Below are 9888 nucleotides of genomic sequence, written 5' to 3'. Positions count from 1 at the left end.
GCTGTAACACTGTAATTTCCCATTTTTTTGGGATCAATAAATATCTATCTATCTATCTATCTATCTATCTATCTATCAATCCACCTTGCGTCAAACATGTGGAGGGAGGTAATCCTGCTCCTTCAACCAAGATGTCATCCAGCCAGGCAGGCAGTGAAAGATTTACTGGCCTCTTGTCAAGGAAACAGTTACTACCAATACACACATACTATATGTAACAAAATTAGATTACTTGCATCTCTTTATAAATATAGAGCCTGCTCTGGCTCAAATTAATGGCCAATATGGCCATTGAACTATAACAACCTTATCCACATTGTCTAAATCATTTACATATTGAGCCATTACAGTAAAAATTGTTTGGATAACAGGAGCCTTCTGACTACCGGAATGCCTTTTTTCACCTCTCTCCACACCACTGTCTTCAGTCTTTTGCAGTTTTACCCTTTAGATGGGAACACAACGGTGGATCGTATTTAAGATTTCCACTCTGGAGGGTGGTTTCAGTTTTTTGCGTTTTTAAGCACAACAACACCATTGTTGTCTAGAAGAAAGTCTGATTAAGTATTTTTACTTTTTCACCTTTGAGCGTTCTCGTGCAAACAGGGTCTCAAACATCAGAACCCTTCCCAGAGCCAAAGAAAAAAAAAAACAGAGGAAAGCTGGGAGGGAGGGAGACAAAACAACACATTCAGAAACAGACACACACAAACACACACATAAACAGACACATACACAGACAGACACGAGACAAAGGACCAATCACATGCACAGGTTGATGTCGCCCAGACCTCAAGGAGTCGTCAATGTTGCGCCAGGTGTACATTACTTACATCTGTGATTGTTTTCCACAGCTGTTTATTGCACACAAATATGTTGTGAGGGTCCAGCCATCAGGGAAAATATGATTAAATGTGTAGAGGGAGGAAACTTAATATTTTTGGAGTTGTACTGCAACTTTTAGCATATGTTCCAGTCCTGGTATGTTTTCCACGGGCAGACCTTCTATGACCTCCAGTGGTAAAGAGCAGAAGTACATTTCACATTATTGAAAAGAAATAATCACTAGGTGGCGCCACATGTGTGGGAATGAAATGTGTCAGGGTGTCAAATCATTGACTGAAGGGGAAACCAGTGCATGGTCTCTTGGCAACACAGCATATACAAAAGAACAAATTAATTACTGAGGCAAACCTGATTAATACCATAACATGCTGCACAGCTTCCTGGGCCCCAGTTTAAAAAGAGTATTCTGTTTGACCAGTTTTAAATATCAAAGCTAAAGAAGACAAGTGCTCTGGACTGCGAGATGTTTACACACCGTCAACATGTCAAAAGTCCAAAGGTCAAAGATCAGACATTTTGTTTCTACTTATTCAGAATATGTGTACAACAGCCGCTGCTCTGTGAATCCTCTTTACATACAGGTACCCAACACCTTAGCAGCAGTCTGTGTTTTTCTAAATATGTTTAACTGTTATCAATGCAAAGGCCAGAAACTAAATCATAATCAAGAGCCAGTTTTGATGTTATTGCTCACAACGTTTCAAGGTGAACTGCAGGGAGCTGCCATCAAAACATCTATCTGTCCTGAAAGTGTAAAATCAGAAACATCTGAGACACTCAGTGTGTGTGTGTGTGTGCCCATGTGTGTGCGTGTGTGTGTATGTGGGTGGTTGAGAATGTGGTGTGACTGTTGTCTGCCTGAACATCCAGATGACGTGTCACCTGGGTGCGTCTGGGACAACTTTAATTTCCTTCTCCAGTTACTTCCTCCACTCCTACTGCATGGACAAAAAACCACATGGTATCTTTCAAAGCATTTGTTTTGAAAACTCTGCTTTTGTATTGATTTTATTGGTTGCAGTCAGAACAAATTGGGAGGAAATTGGCCGCTGTTTGGGAAAGTACAACAAAAACCCAAACCCTAGTGGTTTCTTCTTTCTGGCTAACCAATACACTTAAAATGCTAGTTTGTTAATTTAGAAAATAGTTCAATCTCCAATAAGTAGTCACGAGGGTTTCTAGGACAAAACATAAAACTTCTCCGCAGGTTTATCTGATTTATCTGTCTGATTTTGACAGGCATGTGCCTCGTCCGAAGCAACTTTGACAGACAGACAGAAAGCCGGTCTGGCCGAGTTGAGAAGGCAGATAATGTGCTGATTGATATGGGAGTGTGGCGCGTGTGACAGCAGAGACACGTGGCTTTTCTGGCTTCAAACCGGTCTGGGAGGGAGGCAGAGTGAAACAGCAAGAGTATCTGTTTGTTTTCTTCTTGTGTGTGTGTGTGTGGGGGGGGGGGATGCAGTGACACACTTACCTTTGTTAGTTCAATAGACAGACTTTTATAATGGTTGATGTCCACAAAACAATCTCAGAATGGAAACAGCAACTAACATTATTACAGCCGTGTGGCTGTACAATTGCTGCACACAGGAATTGTATTCTGTACGCCATTAGTGTTTCCATTACATCAACACACTGACTGAATACAACATTTGGTTTTCTCTTTTTACTTGTGTATCCAGTTTTGGCATGTGAGACTACATGGAGGACACAAAGATGGCTCTGTGTCATTGTCCCTGTAGCGTTAGCTGTACTGCACTTAACTGGAACTAAAGATCCTCCTTATTCATGCTGGGTCTCAAAACACAAAACGAACTACTACTTCTCTGTCTGTGTGACATTTCCAACATCACATTGGAAGAAAAGATTCAGTCAACCAATGCGGAGTCGGGGGATGTCTTTTATATATCAAATCAGCCTTTAGATATCAAACATTGGACATGAAACCATGAATTCAGCTTAGTATTTGTCATTTATTTCGTATGTTGTGTCCTCATCACGAAGGAGGGAGTGTATTCAATACAGTAATGGGGATCGTCATGTGCACACTGTCATTGTGCTTTCGCCAATCTTAATGAATCACTGACTTTGCTTTCTGATTTGTTGTATATTACATTTTCCACTTGTGCAACTGTGGTTTAATGTGTATTAGGACACACAAGTTTTTTGGGTGTGTCTTTTGATTCTTGTTTCTCTGGCAAACACAAAGGCACAGCTGCTGCTTACGTCTAAATGAGGATTTAGAACCATGCATAAACAAGACAAGAGCAGAGATGATACAGCCAGCAGAACAAAAAAGAAAGAACAAGAGTAGTGGGAACTATCAACTGCACCAATAGGATTCCTACACCTCTCTACACTTTCTACTCTGTCTCACTGAAGGTTACCTTGATATATGATTGATTGTCTGCAAGCTAAAATCTTATTTTACACTATCATCTGTCACTGACAGCCCTTTCGTCTGTCACTCCTGGGAGGATATTCACAAGAAAGAAAAAAGATCTGTTGAAATCATTTTTCTCTGAGATGTAAATCTAGCCCAGGAATAGAATAGATGTTTTAATCTCAGACTAAGTTACCCGACACGTTATTTCTATGAGATGTTTTACAAATAGCACAGGCTGATGAATAGCTGTCAGTGTGTCTGAACAACGAAACAGCCCAACTCTAACAAATAAGACACAGTTGTAAGATGAATGATGATTAGAGTGATTAAAGTTGTGTTCAGTCCGTCACTGCCTCTTGGAAGAAAGACTATTTGTGTCAGTAGCATAGTATGTTTAATGTGCTTCCTAAATGAATTTGCTGTTTCATTGTATGCAATAATGACATTAAAGTTGTACTGAATTGACTAATTCGAACCAAGTGAGCTTCTGGGAGTCCCCCCCCCCCAAAATGTAATCTCTCTTGCAGACCTTTATGTCACCTCCTTCACACCAAACTCTAATCTTAAGTGGCTAAAACCTAAAGCCTGTTAGGAGCAGGACAGGGCAATCAATTCAGGGCAAAATATAAAGAAAATCCCTTTTCCACCAAAATGTTGACAATCTATAGGCCTAACAATGGCTCTTAAAAAGAACATAATGTCCACCTGAATTCCTGGTCACAGGTTGATGCAGGGCAATTTGTTTCCCTTGTTTTATTTAAATCATTTTCAGAAGCCAAAAGAAGCTTAATTCTTGTTATTCAAGCGAGAACAAGACTGAGGCTGTACATTGAGCTAAAAACTAATGCCACCATGCAGACATGCTCAGAATGACAACGCTAAAATGCTGATGCTAATCAATGATAATGTTAACCATCATATTCATTGTAGTTTTGCATGTAAGCATGCTAAGGTTTGGTAATCAGCAGTACAAATAAAGTAGAGCTGATGGGTCAAAACATCCAATGAACGTTGGACACCGTCTGACACCAACTCCTCAAGGTTTCATTCACTTAGTGGGAAGCATCTTTTCAGATGAACTACTCTTGTGGGGGTTTCCCTGGGGGACCCCCTCCTCTGTATGTCACCCTGATGATGGAAAAATCTGTGAAAACATATTGACCTTGGCATTACTGAGAGATCAGCTAAAAAAGGCAGCTCTTTTATAAAACAGAGAACCTTTTCTCTTGTGATGCGATGACTGGGCATGTACTGTATGTTTGGTTATTGGGTTCTGTCCTTTGAAACTCCAGTTGGATCTGAACCAGTCCTAGGACATCAATATTTTTTGTAGCACTCTGTGCCGTTCTGTCTTACAGCCAGTGCTCAGGCCAGCGTCCAGTAACAATGCAGATGCCTCCTTTTCCCCCTGAGTGTCTGACAACATTCACCAGCTCAAACAATTCACTCAGTCTCCTCTTAGGTACAAATTCTACCTATCTTTGTAAAATGTGCAGAGAAAACTGTACGAAAACTGGAAATATACACAAGCAATGGTGAGGAGAGGAAGAAGTACAAAGTTTTATTTTAACTCTTAATGACTGAAATGTGAAAGAACCCACTGTTATTAGTTTTGTCAGTTTAATAAAATATTTTTCTGTGTGTACAAGTTGTGGGGGGCACAAACATGCAAATAGAGATCAAAACTCATAAGTGGCCATTACAGTGACAGATAAACTGAATAATGCCTAATTAATAGGTTAGAGTGTATTTTTCCTCCTTTTAGTAGGTTATACATGTAAAATGATGTGGTGCTGGTACAGCCTCTGCATGCTTTTGGCTACCGTGCTTCTATTACATTACATTTTGTGCAACACAGGCGACTTGTGACCCCCTTGTCAGGAGGGTGTCTCACAAGTTGCACCAAAACAGCAACATTGACATGAACTTAAAAGAAAAAAAAATGTAAAAAATTACAAAATAAATGTTTCTTTTCCTAAATCGTTTTTTTCTAGTTTTGCAATAAAATAGGCTCAACGTTTTTATAAAAACATCAACCCTTGGCACTTTTCATTAATATTAGGATGAGTCCTTGTTGTTTCTTAGACTTAAAGTAAAAACAGCAGCGTCAAAATATTGTTCATGCAGCAAGTGTGAGAATAAAAAATATTGTATGCGTCGAGTTTGGTCTACAAAGTTTGCATCAAACAGAGGCGTGGATGCTTTCTGCGCACAAAGAGCCGCTGTCTGAAGAACAACTGTTGCTTGATAAGACACTGCAGCCAACAATTTTCATTCCAGTTGTGGGGAAGCAGAGGTGGAGATTTGGAGAGACTCTCGCTGAAGCCCTTATCCAGCTTCTCGTTCTCTTCCGGTTCACTTGTCCACAAATTATAATTTTTTTGTCTGCAGTGGGTCCTGCCACCTGACGCTAGTGGAGACACTGTGTCCCCGAGAATGAAAGAAAGAGAAACTCAAACTGATCTATGCACATCAGACCTGCAATGAGAAAGAAGGGTACAAATAGTTAGGTATACAGTTAATGTTTCCATTGTAAGTTATTTTAAAAGCATCAGATCTGACAATATGTGGCCTGGGCTTTTAAGTATTAAAAGGTCCCATGGCATGAAAATTTCACTTCATGAGGTTTTCTAACATAAATATGAGGTCCCCCAGTGGCTAGAAGTGGCGATAGGTGTAAACCGAGCCCTGGGTATCCTGCTCTCCCTTTGAGAAAATTAAAGCTTGGCTGGGCCGATCTGGAATCTATGACCTCATAAGGGGCAAGGTTACCTCCCCTTTCTCTGCTTTGCCCGCCCAGAGAATTTGGTGCTTTGAACATTAAAAGCCTTAGTTAAAGCCCTTTGACCTCATTTCAAAATGTGCAGCTGTGACTTCTCCTTTCATGTCTTTGATCAGTGCTACTGACTGGAAAGCCTGGCTTATTGCAAACCCCAGGAGCACGTACAGTGTCTCACACCCTGACATCATGGGCTTATTAGATTCAATCAAACGTGCAGAAGTGCAAGTGTGCCTAGGATCGCCTTATGGTGGTGTACGAATGGCTACATGTGCATATAAGCATACAACGTATACTTGAGATGTTCTTGCATTTCTAATTTGACATAATAAAAGCCCCAGTCTGGCCCTGAGGGTAGAGAAAAAATAATTAGGGGCTTGAGAGCGTTTCATCAGGTTCTCCGGGGAAGATCTCTAACTCACTCCGTCTCTTCTCTCCCTCCTTCAGTAATAAGGTCAGGCAAGTGTTTAATTAATGCTGCCCTCTGACAGATGATCAACAGTTGGATGCAGCAGGAGGACACTGATAAGGAAAATAAACGGTGTGATATTGAATGATCAAACTAGTCTAAAGATGAGCTTTTGATGCTTTTTTTTTTTGAAGACAAAACTGCAAAATAAATGTCCAGAATGAAACAGAGCTATAGAGAGTCAAGCATGAAGCTCCTCAGTCACCTTGATTTCTAGAAAGTAAGCCTTAGAGAGCCTTTTAATGACGTCCATGGTTGGCTCTCTCTCGTAAATGAAACATGCTGTTTGAGGTGATACGGTACATCTGGGAATCAGACTCTAGCAGATGTTTTCATCTCTGAACCTAAACTGTTGCACAAATCACGAACAACCCAGCAGTCAAATCAACAAGCTGTTAGCTTGTAGATGGATTTCAATCCAGTAAACAGAGATAACATTGTGCTTTCAATAATCTGCATGTCTCCACTCTTTAAAACACTGGTGCTGTAACCATGCAGCTCCATGATCTATTATTTTAAGTGCTTGTTTGGCAAAGTGCCTGTGTAGGACAGGTGTTGCTAATATATAAAAATGATTTACCTTGGATTTTTTTGGCAAACGCTGAGCCCCACAGTCTGTCATTCTGTGTGAAAGTCTCATGCTGGGTGGATTGAGGCTCAGCTGAGACACAGTCAGTGTTTTCCTTCTAAACCTCTCGTCGAGGTCCAGCAGACAAAGCTGTAGCCTTCGCTGCTGCAGCTCTTCATACTGAGAAACGACCAATCAAAAAGCTCCTCCAGCCTGCTGGTTGTTGGCAAGTTGCCGAGTCAAATTCCATAATAGTGTCTTTTACCGGTCTTGAAGCGCTTTAAAACATGCATTAAAATCAATAACACTGTCATATTTTCTTCGGGTTGGCTATTAACACTCGGTGAAATAATCATTATTTAATATTCCTTCAATTATGTAAAGGTAAAATAACATCATTTACTTGTTTATTCTTTAATATCTTATGAATTATGTATATACTTTGTCCCCACATAAAGTTTTTGTAAAAGTATGTATCACTTGTTTGTAAGAAGTGCAAACATGAGTAATACGTTAAAATAAAGGCCAATATAAGGCTTCACTCTTTATAACCATTTATGATGAACAGTGAGCCTCAGCTGCAGCTGTAAAGTACAGTTATGCATATTTGTGCTGTGAAAATATTCCAATAGTTAAAGGTTTACCTGCATATCAGGTAAGTACCAAAAAACTGTTCATTGTGGCAGTCAAAAGTTATCAATTTAATTTCTTGCCCTTTTTAAACACATGTAAATTGCTATTTGAATTATTGATATAGTCATTCATTAATAATTAAATAAGCTACATTAAGTCATTAATGATTCATATAAAACAATGGAATAATTAATACATCTTCAATTACTTCAAATAATGGTCAATAATAATAATAAATAATGATTAGTTCACCATTTCTTAATGATGGCTGGTGTAAATTGTTATGTGCTGTTATGAGTTACTGTATATTATTTTTGTTGGTTACTGGCAATTGTTTAAGTCAATATTTAAAGTGAAAACATTGCAAACCGAACTCTCTCGGCCGCCACGTCCATCCCCCCTTTAAAATGTATAAAGTTTGAATGTCATGTTTTAAAAATGCATAGGCCATCTGTGCACTTGTCAGTGCAAACAAACGTTGGCTAGCTGCCCTCCAGTTGGAATTGAGCCCAATATGGCCGCCACACAGCAGAAGCCTTCACATGTATTTATAATCCCATGGGGCTCCGCTCCTCGATGGAGTCTGTATGTCCCGCTTTGTGCTTTGTCAGTGATCAGAGATCTTTCTGTGGTTGAGATCTCAGCCCTGATACTCAGATCATAATACAGACTGGGCACAACTTAGGTGAGGTAGATTGCACTTGCTTTCCATTTCATACTCCTTCACTGGCATTTCTCATTCTCACGTTATGCATTGGGCAAATTGGGAATTTAGGCTTAAAAGAAGCTCAAAGTTTAAAAAAAACAGGAATGTCTCAGTATGGACTTGTAAAAAAAAATCCATATTAAAGAATGTAGTAAATACTCTCATTGCTTAGTTGTCCAATGAGTCTCATGAGAGGCACTTCAGCACAAGGTAAGAACATAGCAGTCCTCCCACCACAGGGAGAGCTATATCTCTCTACACAGAGCTCTCGTCCGGCCTGGGCAGCAGCTGCGTGTGCTTCCTCTTCTCTAAGATCCTGTTGAGCTCCTCGGCAAAGGAGTAGCAGAGCGGTGAAGTGCTGTCAGACTCGCTCTGCCTCAGCAGCACGTAGCTGTTGCCATTCATCCTCCTCAGGACGCTGGGCAGCGTGGCCGACAGCCCGTTGGGGAAGTTGCACTCTGGTGATGGATGTTGCGGGGTTGGTGGGAGAGGAGGGGCCGGGGGAGGAGGCTCCTTATTAGATGATGGGTGACCCTCACCAGGGACAATCTGGAGGAAGCCTCCATCCTGGATGTCGCCGTTGTGCTGCTTTGAAACTCCATTACAAATGCCGTTGCCATTACAGTGGCTTGAGATGGTCTTCAGCTCCATGTGGGAGGAGTTTCTGGGCTGTTTTGTTGGCCTGTTGTGCCTTTTATTGTTTGGGTAGGCAGAAGCTGCGGCTCGTATTGAGTACTTTCCTCTGTTGCCCACTCGCAAGCAGACACCCACATAGACAAGCACCACGGTGAGGACCACACACAGGCCTCCAAGGATGGTGATGAGGGACAGATACATGGCCTCCATGTTCCTGGGGGAGAGCAGCACTGAGTGAGGGAGGTGAGAGGACGGGGGTGGTGGCAGGGGCCTCTCAGGGGAGGGACGCTCAGTGGGTGCTGGCAGGGTGGCAGAGAAACTGTAATGGTCTTCAGTTGGCTCAACAGGTGGGGGAGGGGGAAGATCCAGGCAGATGGTGATGTTGTAGGTAACTATGGCAACCTTGACATTGTTCTCAACAGCGTAGCAGGTGTACAGCCCGCTCTGGTCCTGCCGGGCCTCGATGATCAGCAGGCCGTCTGTGCCAGTTCTGATGCCAGAGTTGAGACCATAGCCCTGCAACTCGCTGCCATCCAAAGTCCAGAGGGGCGTTGCCAGGTTGGAGCTGAGCTCACACTGAAGCAGCACGTCATCACCCACCCGCACAGAGCGGCTCCGCGCAACAATTTCTGCAACACACAAAATAATACAATGAGTCTAATTCCATATTAAAAAGGAGATCGCAATAATTTTTCAAGTACTTTTTTGTACAGACATATTAATTGCATTGTGTGTCTATTAAGAGGCACAAAGGCACTCTAAAACTTGCCCCGTTAACTGCCATTTTAGCTCTGTTGTTTTTCAATGGAAAGTACTCACATATTTTCAGATTTTAGATTTTTAGACATATTTTTAGATTAAC

The 9888-nt window shown here is 41.3% G+C and overlaps 1 protein-coding gene across 2 annotated transcripts in view; it reads right to left on the bottom strand.

Moving 5' to 3' along the window:
- Positions 1–4784: 4784 nt before the first annotated feature.
- LOC117960449 (semaphorin-4G-like) overlaps positions 4785–9888 on the bottom strand; it is a 38557-nt gene continuing 33453 nt past the window's right edge. Inside the window, exons 15-17 of one of the 2 annotated variants that reach the window (XM_034898360.1) lie at positions 7064–9655; positions 6437–6832; positions 4785–5713 (exon numbers count right to left, since the gene is read on the bottom strand). In XM_034898360.1, the coding sequence (XP_034754251.1) occupies positions 8646–9655 (1010 nt within the window). In that variant the 3' untranslated portion in view covers positions 4785–5713; positions 6437–6832; positions 7064–8645. The remainder of the gene's footprint in view (positions 5714–6436; positions 6833–7063; positions 9656–9888) is intronic. The other variant, XM_034898359.1, reaches the window with a different exon arrangement.

Source organism: Etheostoma cragini, chromosome 17 (genome assembly GCF_013103735.1).
Source record: "Etheostoma cragini isolate CJK2018 chromosome 17, CSU_Ecrag_1.0, whole genome shotgun sequence".
NCBI classification, from domain to species: Eukaryota; Metazoa; Chordata; class Actinopteri; order Perciformes; family Percidae; genus Etheostoma; species Etheostoma cragini.
This window is presented reverse-complemented; position numbering and strand designations above follow the sequence as displayed.